The 22,994-nt window shown below is 33.9% G+C and overlaps 2 protein-coding genes across 6 annotated transcripts; one reads left to right on the plus strand and one right to left on the minus strand.

The window, feature by feature from the left end:
* LOC107957074 (protein BLISTER) lies at positions 1-11,159 on the plus strand. 5 transcript variants are annotated; one of them, XM_016892499.2, is made up of 14 exons: positions 1-465; positions 1,413-1,968; positions 2,108-2,724; positions 3,405-3,524; positions 3,702-3,767; positions 4,502-4,612; positions 5,003-5,079; positions 6,508-6,575; positions 6,698-6,811; positions 7,563-7,711; positions 7,847-7,915; positions 8,284-8,439; positions 8,595-8,705; positions 10,917-11,159. In XM_016892499.2, the coding sequence occupies exons 1-13, from the start codon at positions 400-402 to the stop codon at positions 8,679-8,681; spliced, it is 2,256 nt and encodes a 751-aa protein (XP_016747988.1). In that variant the 5' UTR covers positions 1-399; the 3' UTR covers positions 8,682-8,705; positions 10,917-11,159. The 5 variants fall into 5 exon arrangements, with proteins under 5 accessions (XP_016747988.1, XP_016747989.1, XP_040944691.1 ...); XM_016892500.2 differs by lacking the exon at positions 10,917-11,159 and having other exon boundaries at positions 1,413-1,557; positions 1,687-1,968; positions 8,595-9,240; XM_041088757.1 differs by lacking the exon at positions 10,917-11,159 and having other exon boundaries at positions 1,413-1,548; positions 1,687-1,968; positions 8,595-9,240.
* Positions 10,719-22,994, minus strand: LOC107957072 (uncharacterized). Its single transcript, XM_016892497.2, has 18 exons — positions 22,485-22,994; positions 22,025-22,083; positions 21,818-21,899; positions 21,661-21,728; positions 21,048-21,117; positions 19,834-19,915; positions 19,451-19,515; positions 15,436-16,530; positions 15,235-15,297; positions 15,109-15,155; positions 14,611-14,656; positions 14,404-14,483; positions 13,858-13,971; positions 13,316-13,397; positions 12,832-12,957; positions 12,057-12,137; positions 11,153-11,278; positions 10,719-10,981 (listed from the first exon to the last, which is right to left on the minus strand). Exons 1-18 carry the CDS (start codon positions 22,812-22,814, stop codon positions 10,913-10,915), a joined length of 2,685 nt encoding a protein of 894 aa, XP_016747986.2. The 5' UTR covers positions 22,815-22,994; the 3' UTR covers positions 10,719-10,912.

The following is a 22,994-nucleotide window of genomic DNA, read 5'->3' on the forward strand; positions in this document are numbered from 1 at the left end:
AAGAATTCAAAAATAAATAATAATAATAAACCAGCTCTCCTTTCTCTGATCTGATCGGACCTCCCGCCTCCTCTTTCTTGTTTGTTTCAATTTTGTTTTCTGTTTTTCGTTCAATTTTAGCTTCTTCTTTTTTTTTTGTTTTTATTTCGAAATTTTGGAATTCATTTAACTGTTGCAAATAATTTCGTAATCTCTTTTCTTGCTTATTTTTCGAATCTCGTTTTTGTTGATCTGCTTCGAGGGGGGAGAGAGGCGGGGGATTCTTTGTGGAAGCTTTGTCGCTGAACTTGAGAATTAATTGATTTGAGTTTTTTGTAATTACTTTTGTGAACTAATGGGTGTGAAAATTGGGGGATAAAATCGTTATATTGAGGAGATTTTGTACGGGGTTTTTGAGGAATGGCGTCGGCTCAGGCCTTGCCTTCTTCACGGAAACAAGAGCATCTAGAAGCTGGGAAGCGCCGGGTACATCTTTTTGTTCTTAATTTTTTCCCTTTGTCGGTTGATTTGATGGTTTCTTTCTGTTTTGAAATATGATTTTCGATCTGGTAAATGATTTGGTTAGATATTAAAAATTTCAGGCATATATAGTCAGCTATTTTGGATAGCGATTTCGGAATAGGACTAGAATTGGCGGTCTATTTTGGTATTTTCATATATGATCTGTAATATATTTGCATTGTCTTGCAATGCTTTGGTAGATCATGTCCGGAATTAATGGTATATGGAATCATTTATTTTGTTAGATTACACCTTTTGGAAATTTCAATGCTTTTATGCCTTAAATCTTTGCAACTGCCTAAGGTGATGCTATTGGAGCTAAAAATATGACCAATGTTTTTTGGTTTTTCTTCTTAAATTGGATTTGAGAGTTCACTTTTGTCATTACGTGCTATTGTTTGTATTCAAGCTGGAAAAGATGAAGAAGCTTCACTGCATTTGACACTCTAATAACAGTGATTTCAGATGAAGAGTGTATTTATGTTGCACAATGATAGCATTGCAGTTTACGGTTGCCTATATGCGTTTGTGCCTGAGTGAAGTATCTTATTTCTACTTCTATTTTTTGATGTGTTGAATCTGTTCTGGTTGTTTAGAACTCTTCTTTTGATTTTTTTCAGTAGTCATTCATGTTCTACTAACTAGGTCTGGTAAACAAAAAGAACTCCCATTCTAGATTTCTATGTTTTGTCTTTGAATGCTGCAACTTTTACATAGTTTGAAAAGTTAATATCCTCCTAAACCGTCCTGTTGGTTGATTGGATTTTGTATAATTTTTACTCTGGATTTATGCTTATGATAAAAGTTTTCAGTTAGATTTTATTACATAAATGGGTTTTTGCAAATGAACAAATAATTATTTAGAGTATGTTTACCAAGTACAGTTACAATTGATCCCTCCTTTCTTGCAGCTGGAGGAATTCCGTAAGAAAAAAGCAGCTGAGAAAGCCAAGAAGGCAGCATCTACCTCCCAAACCAATGTTTCTGATGTTAGCTTAAATGAAAAACAGCAATTAGAAACTGAACATGTGCGGGTTATTGACTCAGGTGGTGCTGGTACATCTGATGGACCCAATCTCTCTTCTGTAAAAATAATTAACAACAATAAAGCAACTGAAGTTAAATCAAACAACATTCATGCTTTCCCATCTTCTTTGGCAAATAATTATAATTCGTCCTCTACAGAAGTGCATGTACATGCAAAAGGTCAAGAAAATGAGAAATATGTTGCTTCATGGAATGCTGGACGATTTTATAATGATAGCCTACAGGCAGAACATATGAGTAACGACTTTCAAGAACCCAGGTCAAAAGAAGATGATGGCTATTCGAAGGTTTCTACAGTTTTAAATCCTATTTCTTCTGAAAATTTTGTCAGTAAAATATCTCCACAGAATTCACTGCAAAGCAAGGCCAGTGAAGGCAGCTTGCTAGGTAGCAGCCATGCCCTAACTTCTTTATATGAAGGTAATGTTGAATATTCATATTGAATATGCTTGTTTTATAATTTATATGACCAGAATTTCTTTCCATTTATCTATATTTTCAGCATTTTGTTTTACTGAGGAACTGACACAGCATAGCATGTTCTGTGGCTTAATTGCAGACTCTGCTCAATCTAACTCAGGTGGAAGAGGGTCTATCCTTGAAGTCGGGCAGAACTTGCAAGGAACTGGAGACTTTAAGGAACCTATGATTTCTGATTTTGGAGAAGGAAAATTCAGTAGTTCATCTGGTGGTTTTCCAAGTTTGCATGTTCCATCCATACAGACATCTGGATCATCAGAGTTCAGTTTTGATGCCAGAAGTTCCTCAAGCCACACGCCACTGCATTCAGTTGCAAATGATACTAGTTCTAGGAGATCTCGTCCATCTTTCCTTGATTCTCTGAATGTATCTGGAGCTTCTTCTGGGTCTCTTTTTCAACATAATCAACCTACAAAGGAAGTGTTCGCACCCCAGAGTTCACAATTTAACACTGGTAATACGATGGGGTCATCTCCTTTTGAGAGACCGTCAACAGAGATTGGAAATGTGGGAACTTACTCCAAGCTTGGGTTCTCTAATTTTCCTAGCGGTAACGAGTATTCTGGGCAATTTTCAGCTCCTGCTAGTAGTAATGGTGACCTCTCGAAGGTGATTGTTGCTAATGAGAATATCTTGGAGAAGAAGCATGATTTTTACTCTACCAAACAGAATGAGGATTTTGCTGCTTTGGAGCAGGTAGTCACATTTTCTATTCTTGAGGTGCCACTGTGTCCAGGTTTCTAATAATTATTGTGTTTTATGGTTCATCCCTTGGGCAAGTTATACTGCTTGTAATAACGAGTTCCTTAGTAACACAAATAAACATTTTTTGAAGTGTACTTTTTGATGTCTTAGAAATATGCCATTGTAAGTATCCATGGTTATATTTAACTCATTTGATGCAATTTGACATTCCATAATATATGCAATTTATTACTAGTCTATGTTGTTCTATCCATAAGAACCATGATATAATGGATGAGTATATTTGTATCCTTAGATTTGTGTCTTGTGTTTACCATCTTGTCTTCTGGTGTGCATGAGCTGGATCCAGGCTTTGTTCGGTTTGGATATAAGAGGCAAGGATAAGGAGACTCTTGAGCATTTTAGTGATAATGCACTGTTTTGTATTTCAAGCCTAATGTCATGTTGGTTTCTTAAGATAAGCTAATACTAATGGATGGTCAAAAAACTCGAAGAAGCTGTTGAAATGAAAACATTGTTGTATGTTTTGAAGCTCCTAATACACTCACACAGATAATTTGATGTAGAAAACTATAATTTTTCATTTGTTATTTGTCTAACGGTTTTGTTTATTAACGTTTTCGCTGTTCATTGTCTTGGACTTTTTTAATCTATTCATCCTTATTCTGCAGCATATTGAAGATTTGACTCAGGAAAAGTTTTCACTGCAACGAGCTCTTGAGGCCTCACGTACATTAGCAGAATCTTTGGCTGCTGAAAATTCATCTTTGACTGATAGTTATAACCAACAGGTTTGTTTCCAAATATTAGATTAGCAGCATTACCGGCTGTCATGGTCATGATATATTTTTTTATCACTTCATCGTGCTTCTCCATTGCTGCACTTTATGTCATTTCATTATCCTAATTTGTATTCTCAATCCTTCTTAGAAATCTCTTAATTATCTTACATTTACTTTTCTCCCCAGAGAAGTGTTGTCAACCAGCTAAAATCTGACATGGAGAGCTTACAAGAAGAAATCAAGGCCCAACTGGTTAGTATTTACTATATTTAGGTACTGGTAGTCACTTCAAATTGTTAGAAATAATTGAATCTCATACAACTACATACCGCTTTATGTCATATGGTTAATGCAATGGTGTTTGTATGGCATGTGTCATGTGTGCACATATGCATATTGATTTAGACTTGTTTGTGCTTAGATAAAGTTCTATCTAAAAATTGAGATACCTACTGCTGTCTATTTCATCTCTGGTGGTACCCATTAACCAAAAAAATGCAGTACTAGGAACCCTCTTGAGGTCGTCCATGTGTATGCCCTTTGATCTACACTTGAAGGGGCCTTAAGTAGTAATATCCCAAAGTTATTAAATATTGGGTTCGTTTCGGTTTTATATTCAGGTTGGGCCTCTCAACCTATTGCCTATTGGTTATAGGTTAGATGCTTAATAACTTTTGATCTATAAAAATGATCCTTAAGGCTGGAGCTTGTCTATTTTTTCCTGGATGCAATCAATAAGTCTTTGTTTTTAATGGTTTTCTTCTGTTGCAAAGGATGGTGCACAGGATGAATTCAGTTTTATGCTTTATTTTAAAATGCTATGCTGTATGTATGCTGATCTGCATTTTATTCTCGTGTTCTTTGTCTGGTAATGTTCAAATTTTTAGGGAGCTTGTTACAAATACTTTTTAAAATGTCAACAACATTCTATTTCAGTGTACTCTACCTTTTTTTTTTCTTGCTATGTCCGGTGTTTGGTATTGCAGGCAGAGCTCGAGTCTTTTAAAATGGAATATGCAAATGCACGACTGGAATGTAATGCAGCTGATGAACGTGCTAATATATTGGCTTCTGAAGTCATTGGTTTGGAAGAGAAGGTAACAAAGTTTTAATGGGTAAAGGTTTTCTTCTCCAATTTCATTCTATTCATTACAGAACATGTATCACTCTAGATAATAATGCTGAAAGATCGGTAAGCTGCCATGTTTGTATATGCATGGTTGTAATATATACCACATGTGAAGGGTGTTTCTTGGACGTATAGCAGAGCTGCCAGGTTTTTAAGTGCCAGTTTAACTTAGTGGCTCTCTAGTCCTTTTTTATATTTGATTTGATCCTGTTATTTGCTTGTTTTATATGATGCTATTAGCATTTGGAGTTTCTTACTTTATTCCATTGAATATATTTCTGTATAAAGCTGTTGACACTGGAGTGAAATTACTTTTGTCTTCTGCTTGATTAAAATGTTTTTAATATCCTTTCTGTAGGCACTTCGATTAAGGTCAAATGAGCTAAAATTGGAGAGACAATTGGAGAACTCACAGGCTGAAATTTCTTCTTTCAAGTATGCTTTTTTTAGGTCTAATTATGAAATTTGTCCCTTTACTTTACAGCATCTGAGAAGTTAGTCCCTCTAATTTGTCAGAATGGTCCTCATATTTTACGAACGGTAAGAAATTAGTCCAATTGAGTAACACTGTTAAACCTTCTCATTAAACTGAGCTGTTCGGCAACTTATGTGCTAGGAATTAGTAAAAACCAGCAGTAGCATATTTGTGTGCAACAAATTAGCAAAAATCAGTAGTTCAAGTTCACATGTTTACTAACAACTGGGCTAACTTGTCAATTTTTGTAAAGTACAATGACCATATTTTGACAAGTTAAAGTAGAGGGGCCAATGTTTTAGTTTTCATGAAATAGAGTGATAAAATTCATAATTAGATATCTTTTTATTTGTCACTAAAGGACTTGTGATCAATTTCTTATTGCTTCTCTGTAGTTTCCTCAATCATAGATTCCTTCTTTGTTCCTAAGTTATTTTCTAGATTGTAATGCTCATATTGAAGATTGTTATTGTTGCCATTTTGAACTGGTGCTTAGATTGTCTGAGATATGGTTATCCATTTAAAGTTTACTATTAAGTGGTCATGACATATTCATGCAAAAAGAAATACAAGAAACAAAAAGACGAGAATTCTGCATGTAATTAAGTGTTGAACTGATGCATTAAAATCATTAAAGATAACAGATTGCAATTTTGTGTAATAAGTCACTTTTATTTGCACTCATTTTACCACAAAGCATGCTTTTTTTAGTTACAATAAGAAACCCCTATACCATGCTTTTTTGGTGGATTTAGTTCCTCTACTATAAATTGGTCATTTCTAGTTCTCTGTTTTATTAAATGTGTATTGTCAGTCCCAAGGCAAACTTTTTTTTGTTGTTAATTGTATCAAATAATTTGACATGATTTATTTATTTGTTTTTTATATGTAATGACAGGAAATATATACCTTGGCATTTTTTGTAAAATTGGACAATTTTTGCACTTTTAAGAAAAGAAAGGGAGAAAATGTATAATATTTGTCCAGTTGCACAAAAAATGTCAAGGTGTATATGTCACATCACCACATACCTAAAAAAATAAGCCGCGTCAAATTATTTGATGGAATTCACGGAAAATTAATTGGCCTCAAGAATAAAGATTGAAAATACACATTTCGAAAAGTAAAGGGATAAACATAATCAAATTAGAGGGGCTAAATCAACAAAAAATGCATAGTATAGGGACCCTTCATACAAAATTTACCTTTTCCTTTTGTTTTCATTAATTAGTAATTTCTCAGTTTTAGAAGTTTTACTCAAGGAACTTCTTTGGTATTGGTTTTCTCATTTGCCATAATATTATCATGGATTAGACTTTTGTTTGAATATACTTTCATGTTGGGTTCTCTGATACTTGAGGGCATCTTATTCATTATGAATATTGCAGAAAGAAAATGTCAAGCTTAGAGAAAGATCGTCAGGATTTGCTGTCAACTATTGAAGCTCTTCAAGAAGGTAAGTCTGCTGATCTCATGAGTGTGTGTTATTATAGTATTAACTAAAACTAAGTTTTTATATTTTTTTTTCCTATAATAGCCATATGCTTGCCATATATTATTTTTATTCATTTAATGCAGAGAAGAAGGTAATCCAGTCTAAACTACGAGACTCTTTCCTCAGAGGAAAGTCTGTTGATGCTATCAAGAATCCTGCTAGTAAGAAGGATATGTCGACTTCAACCGAAGATCTTGGTAATTGTTTTGAATTTTTTTCCTTTAAAGGTTTCTACATGAATAAACTGCCATATCTTATTTTACTGAATCGAAATCCAGTTGCATATGGCTGGAAACTGCTAAGCATATTCCCAATTTCAAAACATACTATTGGTCTGTGACAAAGGGTCACATGAATTTTTCGCAAGGTCAATTTCCACTTAATATGGGCCTATCCCCACTAGTTGAGTATATAGATTGAAATCATAGTGAGATTTAGAGACAAAATTTCTTCTTGAAGGCCTACCATATATCATCTCTAATTTGAGGGTTTGGTTATGGTCTGTCTTGAAAGTGTCTTGCATGAGATTAGGTATAGTATTATCATTTATGTATTGCAAGCGTTGGTCTTGTGAAAGTTTAGAGTAGGTAGTTATCAGGATGAAGGATAAGTTCAACTCTTTGATATAATGTATTCGTATCACAGATGCTTCATCGTATGCATTGATATAAGCACAGATCATACTATATACAAATATGAGAACTTAATAAAAAATGGAAGTTTTTGAATCAGACCAATATCGACATATCCATATTTGAATTTGAGTTTGATTTACTTGAAAGGAAAATTAAATATATATACTTGTTGCACTACATCAAGCTTCCTGTACTTCAAGGCAATTCTGAGAAGTCTGATAGCGATTGTAGTAGTTATAGTGCCTTTTTAAGGTTGCTTTGATTTCTATGGCCCTTTGGTTTAATGTTGATTTTGTTTATTGAATTTTTGCAGCAACCACGGAAACTACTTCTGATGACAACACTAATGACACCTCTAGTTTGAGTTTGCTGCCTGAGGATGGAGGATTTGAAGTTTCTTCTGTTCACATTCCTCCTGATCAAATAAGAATGATTCAGAACATTAATTCTTTAATTTCTGAGGTAGATTCTTTACATGATTCAGATTTTCTTGTGGCTTTTATATGTTTTACTTGTTTGACCAACAAGAAATTAAATTGTTGATATTGGTGCCTACTATGCTGTCACGATCATCGTACAACCTTTTTCTTGTTGCAGTTAAGATTGGAGAAAGAAGAACTGGCACAAGCTTTGTCATCCGAGTTATCTCAAAGTTCAAAGCTGAAGGTACTGTATCCGAACCACATGTATAGTTGTAATTCTCATGTATTTGTATTAGTTTCATTCTGTTCTTGTTGCCAGGGATTGCATTAGAATTTAAAGAAAATTTCTAACAGATTTAAAAACTTGAAGGTGCAATTCAGGGCCATTAAAGGCCTGGTTTTTTGTAAATATTATTATACTTCACTAGTTTTCTTGGTGAACTGTATTTCTTTTTCCTTCAATTCGGTCTTTTGTACTTACGAAGTTACGAGCAATTCCTCATCCAAACTTTTTCAAGGGCTCATCAAATGTTTGATTGTTTCTCCTTTGACCTTATCATAAATGTTAGATCTATGAATGATTATTCTCATCATTGTTATTGTTGAATGAAGGAGGTGAATGAGGAGTTGTCTAGGAAACTTGAAGCTCAAACTCAAAGATTGGAGCTTCTGACAGCTCAAAGTCTGGCAAGTGAGTATATCCCGGCTAGACAACCTGAGCCTCGAAAAGTTGATGATAGTACTCCGTATGCAGATGAGGGTGATGAGGTACCTCCGCTCTCTATCTCTCCCTATATATATGATCTTATTATAACACAACTGATTGTAGTAGCACGTTTTACTCAACCATTCCCAAAAATTGAACAGAAATATCTTGGGGTTTCTAACATTTAAATCCTAAAAAAATTCTAATTTCCTCCTAGGTGGTGGAAAGGGTTTTAGGATGGATAATGAAGCTCTTTCCTGGGGGGCCATCAAGACAGAGAACCAACAAGCGGCTTTCATACTGAATCCGTATAATCTTGGCAAGACAGGTCCAAACTTTCATATACCTTTTTTCGCGGTTTACCTTCTCTCGTTTTGGTGATTGTGAGGGGGTTTGTGATATTATATAATTTCGAGTCAGTTATACAACCCATTCTTTTTACTAGAAAGGAAGACGAGTTTATCTTAATCGTGTTACCATTGATTGGTGAACTCTAATTGTCAATTGTTTGATAGATGAAGGGTATAAAGAAGTCCCTTGTCGCAGGGTTATATGGTTTTCATTTTCAGGATCAAATTTTGCACGGGGCCGAGACGAACTAAGAGGACATATGGTATAGGAAAGAGGCCCCTAAGTTTATAGAGTGTGGATTCGTTGGATTTGTGATGAACAAGTTTTGGGTTCTTGAGCATTAAGAATTTAAAACAGTTGATTATTTTGCTGTCTGTTTGACTGTGCTTATGTCTATTAACCTTTGATACATCTTTAGTGGTCTCTAAAAAGATGGCCGTTGATGCAATTTCTAATCTCCTTTGTATACTTTTCAGACTTACATTAAAACTTCATGCCAAAATTTGATTTGATGTTGCTGTTCTTTTTTAAAAAATATTTAGCTGATTATTGTTACTATTTTAAATTTAAAGTATTTAGGATGCATAATCTTACAATTTAATTTTTTTTTAAAAGTGGGATATAGTTTAATTATTTTTTAAAGAAGGATATCAAGAAGGTTTCATATTCGTGTTTCTATATTAGATTTCTTTACCCATATACCCTTGCAAAGAGTACAAAATTTCTGCTTGTTGCCAATAAAATATTGCTTTTATTTTCTTCTGTTATTTACCAAATTCAATGAGGGATAGCAATAGAAGATCGACGGTACAAACTGCTGGATATTTTATCTGCTTTTTTGCTAATTTGGATTTTGTAGAATCAGATTATTGCATATAATTTATTTGGATACTTTAATCTGCTGATTATTGCATATAATTTATTTGGGTTCTTAGAACCTGAGCTTAAGCATGGTCTAGCTTGATTACATGAACCCATTAACTCATGGTTCATTTTTTAAATAAATACACATTAGTTTAGTATCATTAATCAAACAACCAAATATGCCTTTTTTTTTTAATCTGGGTCTTCGAATTAAGCTCCGTTTCTTTGCTAGTAAAATATTTTTCGAAAAATAATTTCTAGAAAATGATTTACTTTTTTTGAAATGATTTACTTTTCTGGTGTTTAGATAAATCTATGTAAAATATTTTCCGTTATTTGGTAGATTTTTTAAAAATATTTTTTAAAGCTGTTTTAAATTAAGCAAATATATATTTAAGAATTTATTATTTATTATTGTTTATTTGAGTTTATTATATATATATTAATAAATTTATATTTTAAATTGTTTTTACATATATTGCAATAATTTTAAGTGCCAACTAGATTTTAAGTATATCTGTTAATATTTCATCCGGCTAAATTATACAGTTTTCACTCAAATACATAATTTGATCGGATGAAGTATGTATTAACAGAATATGGTGAGAGTGGAGTAAGATTTTCCGGATAATATCTTACCGATTAAAAATCTATAAGACATTTTCCCTAAAATCCCTTCTCATTTTTTCGTGTTTTTGAAAACGTTTTACCAATATAAATTATTTTCAAGCAAACAAATACTGAAAAACGAGGAAAACATTTTTCAAAAAATGTTTTCCTAGTAAACAAACAGACCCTTAATTCATCAAACCTGCTTACCTAATAGTCATTAAATTTTAAGTGTTTCTTTCTTTCTTTCTTCTTTTCGTTTCAACCATGTAAACATTAACACCAAGATTGTATGTCAAAATCCTAAACATAATACAAGTACTAATCGTGTTAATCATGAACTATCATGCTTATTATGTTGTTAAAAGTGGTCGTGTTTATGTATTGTGCCCAAAATTGATTACCAGCTGGACAGTGGTGACATAAATGAAATATGTAATCTGGTGATATTTCATTCATTATTTGGAATGAATTAAAAATTTAAAAGGGGAGGGGGGGGGAGAAAAAGAAAGAGAAAATATTGAGTCAACCATTATATTAAAGGGAAAAATAAAAAGTCTGACGACATATAAAAGAGAAAAACAACTTATTCTAGTTCTATGAAAATTGATCACTGTACAATAAATATAATTTGAAAGGGGAAAAACCTGAAGGATGTCATTCATTGCAGTCTGCTATAACTTTCTGATAATTGTTGTAAAAAATGTCTTATCAGCTTTGGCTGCTTCCTTCTTCAATTTTCCTCGAGCTTGCAACTGTTTGGTAATTTGATCTCACAGTCTGAAGAAAGCAATAGAAGCCAGTTTCAACATTTAGCAGAGAGACATAATGTTTGAATAATTGAATCAGGTGAAGCACAAATAGCCTCTTGCTTTGATCGAACAGGCCTTAGTCAAAAGTCCTGGGAGGAAGAAAAAAAGAAAACTAAATGAAAATGAAGAATTATAGTACCTCTAGCAGTGAGATGTAGTAGAAATCCTCCATGTGTTGCATAAGTGCACTCCCGTCGCGTATTGCACGAAATATGTTGATTTCAGTTTGTAATATCTGTTCAATCAGTTCCCTTTCTCCTTTCATCTGTCCACACCCAATTGATAATTTATGTAAAATATAACTCAGAGATGGGAATATTAAACAAAAAGATCCCATGCCATCTTAATTAGCAATATAGATAATGATGCAAGCTTGAAACAGTGAGTTACATGCATTAAAAGTCTTGATGTTCCAGCCTTTCAGGATTGATCTATACAAAGTAGTCACTTTGACAAACAAACAAACAAATAAAGCCTTTTGTGCTAGGTTTAGTTTCACCATGAATCATGTAATGCAATTGTGCTTTATTTAGCATCACAGCTAGGGTAAGATCGGTAAAACGAAAGATCCTTCAACAGTTTCATTCTTTAGTTTTGTACAATTTCAGCAATCTATGTCCACTATCAAGTTTTTAAACCAAAAACAATCTAATTAACTGCTATAATGAAATCGATTTCTGGTTGGATTACATGATTTTGATTTTTTTAGGACAACACATGGTTTTGATGCTTACATCTAGCAGGCTAGTATCAAATTACCAAGAAAATGAATACTCCCTAGTCCCTAGACTAGTCCTTGAAACATATGCAAATGAAATTACACTAAGATAACTAACATAATTAGTGTGTGATGATATGTGGAAACATCGAGGTTTTCTTTTTCTTGGTATAACCATATGTATACTCATTCATTTTACGGTCTCAAGGATAGTATTTAGGTAAAACCCTCCCAACAGTAATGATTTTAGGATTTGATAACCCTTTCTAAGGTGGAAAAAAGTACGAAAAAAAGAAAAGAAAAGATTAGACAACAAGAAACATACAAATTCAGTGACAAGAACATCTGGTGTGTACTCCCCGATAACATCACCCTGATAACCATCTTTCCAAAGCTCCATATTTTCCTGAAAAAACCGTATGTTAAAATTATAACCAGATGCATGCATACACTATCATGAGCAATGATCAATTATTCACGTTAAAAGGGTAATAAACAAAGCATTCCATATAAAGAATTTGTGGAGATGAAAAAAAATAATACAAGGAATAATAAATGAAAATGATTATAGCCCAAGTCAACGAATAGAAAATGAAAAACTAGTATACGGAATTTGGTTTGGTCAAGCTACTTATAAAAACAAAATGGAATCAAACTATGAAGATGAAATACAACAGCCAACAAAGATTACATTTTCTCAACCAACATATTAAGTAGTTCGAGTCAGCCAATTTAAGAATTTTAAACAGGTGACACGATATGGATGTCTACTTCAAATCATATTCAAATATTATTGGAAAAACAGATTTTCTGCTTGCTCGATTGTTATTTTCAAAATAAATCAGCAACAGCAGCAAAGCAAGAGAGAAGGCAAGGCAAATCAAGCAGTCAAAGCCCAAAAGTGAAATTTCTCATGAAAGCTGCTAGAATACCAAGTCTAATCAACAAGCGTAAGTAATTCTCGCCAAAATTAAAAGCCTAATCACAACTTCAGCTCTCATGTCATTTATCCTGTCCATATAATTTATAAACAGTAACCAACACTTGCATATAATGACTGCGCCACAAGGGGGTTCAAATTATAAAAAATAAAAACTCACCAAAGCATCTTTTAGTTCCCCAGCAGCAAGATAAACAGGCTGAGCCACATGACAATAACCCATCAAACGAGGGACAGTAGGTATAATGTCTCTGTGGTTAACAATTCTCCAGCTATCTTTAACTTTCTGCAAAGGTATGTATTCAATTGCATAAACCTTAACCAATGATGTGTTGAACTTATAGATAAAATATAGATGTAAACAACATGATCAGTTGAGCAGATTGATGTTAGAAATCTCAATATGTGCATTTTCCCATGCATCAGGAAGCAAGAATTTCAATTCAAGCACCAAACGGACAGAGTGCCAAAAGAGGCTATCATTTTGAAAGAAATGATTAAAACAACTCTTTGGGAAAAATGTTTAATAAATGAAAAAAAAGGATAAGATAATATGGCTTGACAGAATAACTTTTCCAACTTCAATAAATGTCGAGGAGAAACGTTCATAAGTAAAACGAAACTGGAGAAAAATATTCTATTACCTCATTATATACTTCTGCAAATCTTCTGTTACCAACTCTAGGAGAACCAAAGTTATACATAGTCACTGAAATTGCCCCACATCTGATAAACACAAATAAGGTCGGAAGTTCAATACACTATTCTTTTCCCAATATAAAGAAAGCATTAGTTCTTTAGAATACAAAGAGGAGATAATTTCCAAAAGCTTGCAATTATGAAAAGAAAGTCAAATTCAGCTTTCTACAGTCTTTGATTGACACATTCATGAAAACTGAAAAGCCTGAATAATAACAACAGAGACTAATTAGCGAGTTTTGGGATTTACTGCATGCGAGTCCTCTGGTTTACCAATTTTTCAAGTACTGAAGTAGTTGAGGCTTGAAAAGGAAACTAACCTCCCATTTACACATGCATTTAGTTTCTTTTTTCTTCTTAATAGATGTATATTTAGTTTCTCTCTACAAACAATTTCTCTGCTATTCTTTGTACATTTTGAATCGCATGAGTACATTGAGAACAAATAAAGAATGTCATTCTTAAGTGAAACGGGAGAGAAACTTACTTTGCTAATTTACTTGATGAAAGTTCAAGAGCAAGAAGAGTAGCTAGTGCACCACCCAAACTATGACCGGTCACATAAACTTGCCATCTGTGCTGTGGCTCCAAAAGTTCATCTCTGTCGCACAAACATGTACAGAGAACAACCGTGAATAAAATAACCAACCTGTATTTTACAATTTCAAATATGCAGTGCGAAGGCCTTCTGCTTAACATCAATAACATCAACCTTCTACTTCCATGGAATCAAATACTGAAATATGTCTATTATCCTATATTAAGGCTTATCAAGAGCTTACAGAGATGTGTCAGAGATCCAATATCATCTCGATGGCTAACTTATAGTAATAATAATAGCTACAAAGCAAGTCAAGAAACTTTTGAAAGGCACTAAGCAAGATTTCCACATAAAGAAAAGCAAAACAACACCTATAGAGATTTAAGGATACATGCAAAACTTTTTGTACTAAATATCAACATGTTAGATTTAAGCCTCAATTGGAGAGTTTAAAAAGAAACTAAGAAAAAAGTTGACAACAGTAATGCTTACATATATCCGATTGATGCCTTGATGAGGGAGATAATCCTTATCCTAACAGAATCATATGCACTTAAAAATCCACTATGAACCTGCAAAAATTTCGTCAGCATCCACTTTTTATTCAGGCAATTAAGTTAACAACAGTTATCAACAATACATGCGTTTTATGTATGTTGTCTTTGAATGAAAAAACAAAGTCTGAAAGTGTTATCATACTTGGACTTCTTGCTTGAAGTCTCCACCAATCCTTTCAGGGTTTAGCCTACGCAGGGAGGATAAAAGTTAGTATCAGAAGAAAACATTGTATGATGTGCCTCTCTATATTAGATTTCATTGTGAATGATGTTTTCCCAAGGAAAAATAGAAACTGGAACTGTTTATCTACAAAACTTCTAAGGATAAAAGTTATTGACCTCAATACGATTCAAAAGAATAGTACTTGGAAATGACCTATCACATTGACTGGATTTCAACATTACTGAGTAACATTGCAGATTTAATGAGGTCAGATATTTAAAAGACAAAGTACATTCAACATTGTGCTATTCCCCCTCCCCCCTCCCTAAAGGTGATCAAGAGAAAAGAGAAGGGCAAGTCAAATTACATCATGAATAGGCAGATTGACTCAATTAGTAAGAAAACATGTTTATTACAACAGAGATAACTTTCAGGAAGAGAACTAGAAAGGAGTAGAGGATAGATATTTGAAATTACCCAGCAGGAACAAGCATTAAATCTGTCCGTAAGTCCTTCCATCTTGCCTAGATGGTCAATAAATAATTAATTGAAGCAAAAGCTAAAAAATTCAACTCAGTTTGAGAATAGATAGATGAAACTCACTTGTTCAGTCCCCCTAAAAGCAACAACTAATCGCCTCCTTGCTGAGTCACGCCAAATTGCAGCCTGCAGGTATCTTCAACTTAGTGCTAAAATGAAAAAATTCTATGAAATCAAATAGCGAGTTGCAGCGAAAGATAAAGGTTCAAGAATAAGAAATTACAATGAAAACTGAGCTTATTTCCGACGAGATAAAGGGTTCACCTGGGTATCTGTGGTTTCATTATCCAGAAAACAGAGTTTCTCAAATTCTGATTTGATAAAACTTGGATGGCCCAGGGAACTGGCAAGCATTGCCCAGGCTTCCATAGCACTTTCAGCAGTAGTAAAGAGTTCTTTCATTTCTTCAGTCTTCTTCTCATCTAATACTGAACCATCCAGTGTTCTAGGGAGCTTCTCACCACCACTGTACCTAGAGACACTGGTTTCCACTTTAGTAGAGGAGTCTTCTTTATTTTCATTCTCCTGTCCTTCCTTTTTGGACTGAGAAACTGCAGCAGTCAACACCATTAATGCTCCTAAAATGGAATCTGTTTGTCTTAGTAAATCCTGCGTTGCCTTCTTTATGTCTGGAAGAGAAGATTGTATAGTGTTAATGGTAAGTGGTCCAATCGCTTTATCGTTCTTATTTTCCGGATCTTCACGAGTTGCAGACCCAGATTCAGGTACATTATCCCCTTGAGTATCTTGATAATCTGGAGTTGCAAGCCCAGATTCAATATATTTTGCTTCTGCAATTTCTTGGGACTGCAGGCCAATTTTGTTTAACAAGTCAAATCCATCCCACTTTAATTTCTCTGGAATAGGAACTCCAAGTTTCTGAACAACATTTTGATTGATAACATCTGCAAAGTTCTTCCAGAAGTGATTATCAAACTGCATATTACCAATTTGTGCTACTGGTTTAGCGTTCTGCCCATTAGCCATGCCAGAATTATCCAATTGGAACTCCTCTGAATTATTCTCACTGTTGTTACTAGTGTCACTAAAAGTGGCTTCTGGACTACTTTCCCCATGTGAGAAAGACATCTCTGACACAGATGAATCATTGGATTTCCTGACACCTTCAACCCCAATCTTATTACCATTTAACAAACGCTCCTTCAAAAAATTTGCATCATTGAAAGACTTTAACTGTCCAAAGGCATATTCCACAAACTGCCGTGCAGACACAGACTCACTACCAACAAACATTTTTAGAGCAGAGTCAAATCCATTTCTCCGAAGAAATTCTGAAACAAAGGGGAGTTTCCACCACATTTTCTCTTCCTCAATCTCTTCAAAACTCTTATACTTAACCTGAATCCATACCACACAAGTACAAGCAATACATAACATAAGTTCTACTTGCATGTGCAAAATTAGGTGGTTCTATGATTCAATCTACCTGACAATATGTGATGAAAAGTACATAAAGTTTTCCATTAGAAACACAAGAATGGTGGCAGCCACAATTCATTACCTTCTCTATCAAAAAACTTTCTAATTGCTAAACTTGCTCACAGAAACATTGATAATTAAAAGTTCTTAAAAGAGGCAAGTAAAATAGATACCCATCTTACTTATTTTAAGTACTCCAAACAGATATTCAGTTTAAAACTTTTTTATCCCACTTTCTATATGCATGTCTATTATCTACTTGTTCCCGCCAAGTTCAAGCATCTCCGTGCATAATTTGATTCTACTAGTCGACCCCATAAGCACAAGCAAAATCATGAGCTTGTATGCAGGTGCTCCTCCGGAGTGCCAATACACCTTCAACTAATCCTGACCGTTTAGAATATTCCAAATATCAGATATATTTTGCTTAAAATAATAGGACAATTTGCTGTTGTTATACTCCAAAAGAATTCATATAGCCATAAGTTATACTTCAGAACCTTATGTATTGATTCCTAGATGAAACAACCCAAATCAAATAAAATATATTTGAATGATCATTACCAGGGTTCCCCATAAACTATATCTTAGCAGAAGTAATCCTAATGATGTCTTTAGTTATATGGCCAGGTATTATTTGAAATATAACCACTAGTTGCTAATCTATTGGATATATATAATTATGCCCACTAGCTCACTATGAAGATGACTATGACAACTATAGGTCCAAAACTTGATAAGAGAAGTAATGGGAACACTACAAGAAAAACCATTCTCAAGATAAATGATAAACAAGTCTAGGTACAAGAATGGCCAACTTCTCATCCATGTCTTCATTCTACATATCATCTATCAAGACCAATCAAATTGAATTTATATCTCCCAAATTTTTGTCTCTTAAGCCTAGGAATTAGAAAGACCTAACAATGCAGCCCATTGGAAATCGGTAGGAACTGAAAACACTTTATGATAACCAGCCCAATACATTTGAGAATTTTATCCTTTTTGCTCTCCATCTCCTAAAAGCCTTTAACAACAAGATTTCCCCTTATTGGTCTATTGGTTATAAGTTACTCTTACATTCCAGTAGTTCTCTAATGTTTGGAAAAAGATAGCACTCTTTCTAGGGACATAATCACTTTGAATTCTGCTGCCTTCTTCTGAAGACTGACAATATTTTCTGCAAACATATCATCAAAACAGATGTTAGAGAGAAAGGATGTGAAACGACCAGAGCATGTATAAATAACTGAAAAAAAAAAGCCAAATCAAAGAGGAAATAGCAATTGAAAGAAATAAGTCAAAGAGAAAAGTGAAAAAGAAAAGTTAACAAATGAAAGAAGCAGGCATCTTTACCTTCAATACAGAAGGCTCCCTGATATGCCATTCACCAGCATTAAGCAAATATATTAGGCACCCCTTCATCAACACTTAAAAACCATGTGAAATACTAAAAGCATTTCCTTAGTTTTGGCCCTTCATAAGAAAAAGCTTCCTCCAACGAAAACGAAGGGGAACATGGATACAGAGAATGTAATATAGCGAGGTCAAAGAAAATTTTCGAGAAGAAAACTTCTACTCTATATAAGCATGTACATCCAAAGAAGCATACCAATACAGAATGACTAAGTTGTTTATGTGCAACTTATAGCTAGTGCTAATTATTTTTTATCAACTCTGTTATATTGGAGAATTTCCGGTAAAAGTGCCATAGAGGCCCCTGTACTAGGAATCAAATTGCATTTTAGCCCCTTTACTCAAAAAATGGACAAATTAGTCCCTGTTCATTAGATCAAAGAGCGAACTGGCTCTTTTCGTTAAAAATTCATCAATTTCTTCAGTTAAAAACTGGCATGGTTGACAAAATAATCAGATGGTTACATGTGGCATGCTACGTGTACCTTACGTTGACATATAGGGACTAGCTTTTAACAATAAAAATTGATGGAATTTTTAACAGAATGATCAGTTTACTCTTTGATCTAACTTACATGGGCTAATTTTCCCATTTTTTGAGTCAAGGGGGCAAAATGCAATTTGACTCCTAGTATAAGGGACTCCATGGTACTTTTACAAAGAAATTCTATTCCTTGATTTAGACCTTTATCAAAAATAAACTTCTGTTGAACCAGATCTGCTAGAAATATATATATATTCTGGGATTACCAGAAGTCTTGATTTAGGAAGCTACCTCAAGCCACTATAGCATTTCTGAGGCGTATAAGGAATCTAATATTGCAACGGTACATAAACCTAAATTTAGGAGAACCTTTTTCATGACTGGAATTACAAATAAACTGACGTAAAGAGAAGAAAGACACAAAATTAGACATTTCCTCAGGTTGTTTCATGTGTGTGTGAACTATTTGATATGCTACAAGGAAACCATACCATAAACCTTTCCTCCCTATAGAAGAAAAGTCTCAAAATACAAAGAGCGCCCATCTTCCCACAAAATTTAAAAATTCAAATATTGATTTGATATTCCAAGAAGAGTTGAAATGGTAATAGCTATATGGTCAATGCTTCAGACTAAAACAAGCATTAGAATTTATGTTAAAATTCATATGAAGGAAGCATTTCAGAACTTCTCCATTATAGTCTCAAATCCTAGAATGCCATGAACCCAATTCAGAAGGGCATTGAAGCATTCTCTTATAAAAAAGGAAATATTCTCCAATATATGCATATGCGCACATTTTTCAGAACTTCAATATAGGTTATCCTAGCATGATATGAACCCAATTCAGAAGGGCATTGAAGCATTCTCTTGGAAACAGGGAAATATTCTCCAATATATACATATATGCATTGCAACAATAGCACCGGAGAAGTATACCTCAAGCTGCAACCTGCCTCCACCTCCCATTCCTTCCAACTCCACCAGCAGTTCATGCAAGTTTCCTGGAGAAAACACCCATTCTAATTGATGATATCTAAAAAAAGAGAAAGAAAAAGAAAAAGAAAATGCAGCTCTGAACTTGAAATTTAGTGTGCTCAACATTAGTAAAGCCTGTAGATAATGACATTGAAACTGTAGTCTAGTTCCTAAAAGCATTACTTTAACAACAAGTCACGAACACCATAAAATTTCAATTATAATAGAAAAATAACAAGTTTGCTGGATGATCAATAATCCCACTGAATTAGATACAGCAATATGAAAACTAAAGGCATGTTAATATAATAAATCCAAGTCATACATGAAGTTCAAATTCCTACCATCACAGATGTTTTCTAGACTAATGCCTGCATTTCCCATGCGCTTATGAGGAGTCACAAGGTTTGCATCCCAAGCAGCAACCTGAAGTTTGATGGTGCTCATTAAAGTACTAAACCAGAAGTTTGCAACAAACTTATAAACTATGATCCAATAACATTGTGAAATATGCCCTTTATAAACTGAGTGAATTTTATGACTGTAGCTGGTATTTTTTCATCATATAATTTGGAATACTCTGCAAAGCAAGTATCAACATATATGTATACAAGCATAAAGAGAACAGCTATAATCGTGATGATCATATGTAAGATAAATACAGATATATAATCATTAGGAAATGCCTCTTAAAAGAGTGGAAAATGGAACATGATAATCACCATCATGCTGATTATTCATCAAACTCATTTCAAAAATTGATAGTCAAAGGTGAAGAAAGTTGCAATAAAGTCATCGATGCAACATGGCTGATAAATAGAGGTATATAATATAGTTACTATTCAGCAAAACAATTTCAAAGATAGATGCTTGATGGTAAAGAAAGTAGCAATAAAAGCCATAGATGCATTAGATTTAGTATGCAATAAAAGCATGCTAGATGGTCATAGACAGGCATTGGATGGAACAGCTGTGAGTTTTGCTAAAGCACACACAATATGCTGGAAACTTTTTGATTTTCATATTTTTAACCCCAAATTTATAGATTACTTTGATCTATAATTATTCCTCATCTGTCTATTCCAATGGGAAATGTCGTTTAGGAAGTGCAGTAAGATCAAGGATGTACAATCAAACTCATTTTCTAGGGAAGGGCTGGCATTTGCATTTTGATTTAGTTGGTGTAGAAAGACAAGCCGGAGATGAAAAGCGCCTACAGCATGTGCTACATAAGAATAATCGGCTTTGAAAATAACAAAATTGTTCAGGTGCATTAAAATACAGGAATCATCTGTTATTTCTCACCAGTAAAGGTTGCTAACAGTTTCATGTTTTTAAACTTACAAAAGTTAAGTCACTCTTTAATATAAGTCTTTTACAGGAATAGTAACTTTATAATAGGTAGTATAGAAGTGACTCAGCCATGCTTCATTAAAACAAAAGGAATGAAAATGGAACTAAGAACCTAGAGAAATTAAACGAAAAGCTACTACCAAAAGAAAAACAAGTAAATAGAATGAAAAATGAAACTAGAGATATTAGGAGATTGAGTATGGACCTGAATATATTTCGAAGGGGGAAGTTTAATATTAAAGGTGAGGTCCTCATTCCACGTTGGCTCCTTTGTCCTACAATCATACAGGCAACAATATATGAATTTGAAAGGTCAAATGTCTACTTTATAACTACACAGTCGCTTAAGAATACCATAATTAAGAATAAATAAATAGCTTTAAAATGCCACAATTAAGAATAGATAAACAATAATGGGTTGACTGTAAATGATCAACATTCTAGATTAACGGTGAAAACAGCTGATATGTATAATCCTAAATATTGAGGTGTAAAAATTAGAAAAAAATTCAGGCCATAACTTGCGTGTCTAACAGCAAAAGAATCACCCTAACAACTACTCTAGTAAGCAATAGCCTTTGCTCAAGCTTAAGTACAATATATCAGTAGAGAGTAAAAGTGCACAGCATTAAATTGTAACAATTTGTCAAAGACCGAAAAATGGAAAGAAACAAATAGCATTGTCACTTTAATTTTTGCCAAAAGTTCCTGCTATTTAACTAATGTTAAAATAAGCAACTTACGATCCTCATTTGAAAGTATTAATCACCAAAATACACAGATTAGCTCTAAAATACATCAAAACACCAATGATTTACCCCCATTTAGTCTTGCTTTTGACAACTTGACCATCCAATTCCATTACAACATATGGATCACTAGTTCCCTGAAGGCATATTCGAAAAGATATCGTTAAGTGTGTGTCACAGCCAACAAACAAGCAGATAAGCCTCCAATTTTCACCTAATAACTTACCCATGGGTCCATAGCAGGGAAATCAAAACCTTTTTTTAACTTTATAAACAATTGGCCATCATAAATCTCTCGTACAAATGACCTGCATTGCATTCACAACGATTTAATATCAAGTTAAAAGCTAAAATCAGCATTCAATTTTCTTTTAAACAAATTACACAGACATCTAATTAGTGTTTGATTACTGAGGGGAAAACCAAAACATACCCTGAGAGATAAACAGTCTTACAATCTGCAGCATCAATTTCACGCCTCCCTATATTTTCCTGACAAGAAAACACATCCAACCAGAGGGAAAACATCAAACTTATGGCCAAACGACACCTAAATAACATTCTTAGAGCTAAGGGTCCGTTTGGCGGTTATTTTTTCTTCCATTTATAATTTTTCATACTAGCTAAAAAGCAATATGTTGATCAAATACGAACAAATTATTAAAAACGTAAATAACAATTAAAGGTAAAATTGTAGTCTCATTCCTTTTCTTTTAAAATACGATTTTTCGTTTCTTCATGCTACTTATCATTTTAGTTTTTATTCAAACCGCTTTTGCTTAAAATTCATAATTCAAACAATTCCAACTTCAACTTCCTAACAATTCCTCAGAAACCGAACAGAAAAACCAAAAGAAAATAAAAAACTGGAATTCTCCAGATGAATGACTTACAGGCGGAGTTGTATAAGCTTCAAAAGCAAAACCAGCAAGAATAACAGCAAGATTGATATCAAAAGGAGGCCGCTCTTCTTCTTCTTCTTCTTTCTGTTCCGATGAAACCTTCTCAATCTCAGCATCCATTTTAGAGAAACAAGAAACCGACAACCCTCCAAATCTTCCTCTAATCTTCGCATTTCCTCTCGAAATACTCGTTGAAACCCTAACTCCTTTCCCGTAAATTTGGCGGGAAAATCTCGGCACAGCTTTGAGGTTGAAACTACTGAGGTGGAATCGACGGAATCGGAGAGGCGAGTAGTGAGGTTGGAGGGAGAGAGTAGCCATTGATGGAGCTAACAACAGTGGCAGTTTGTGTAATTTTGTGGAAAGAGAAGGGGAAGTTGGATTTTTGTAAAGGATTTTTAGTTGACTTATCGTGCACGGGCACGTAATGCGCGAAGAATGTTTTAGAAAGAAGAAGTGACACGTGGCGTATAACCGTCCATTTTATTTTCCTTAAATGCG

The sequence above is a fragment of the Gossypium hirsutum genome, chromosome A02, assembly GCF_007990345.1.
Source record: "Gossypium hirsutum isolate 1008001.06 chromosome A02, Gossypium_hirsutum_v2.1, whole genome shotgun sequence".
NCBI lineage: Eukaryota > Viridiplantae > Streptophyta > Magnoliopsida > Malvales > Malvaceae > Gossypium > Gossypium hirsutum.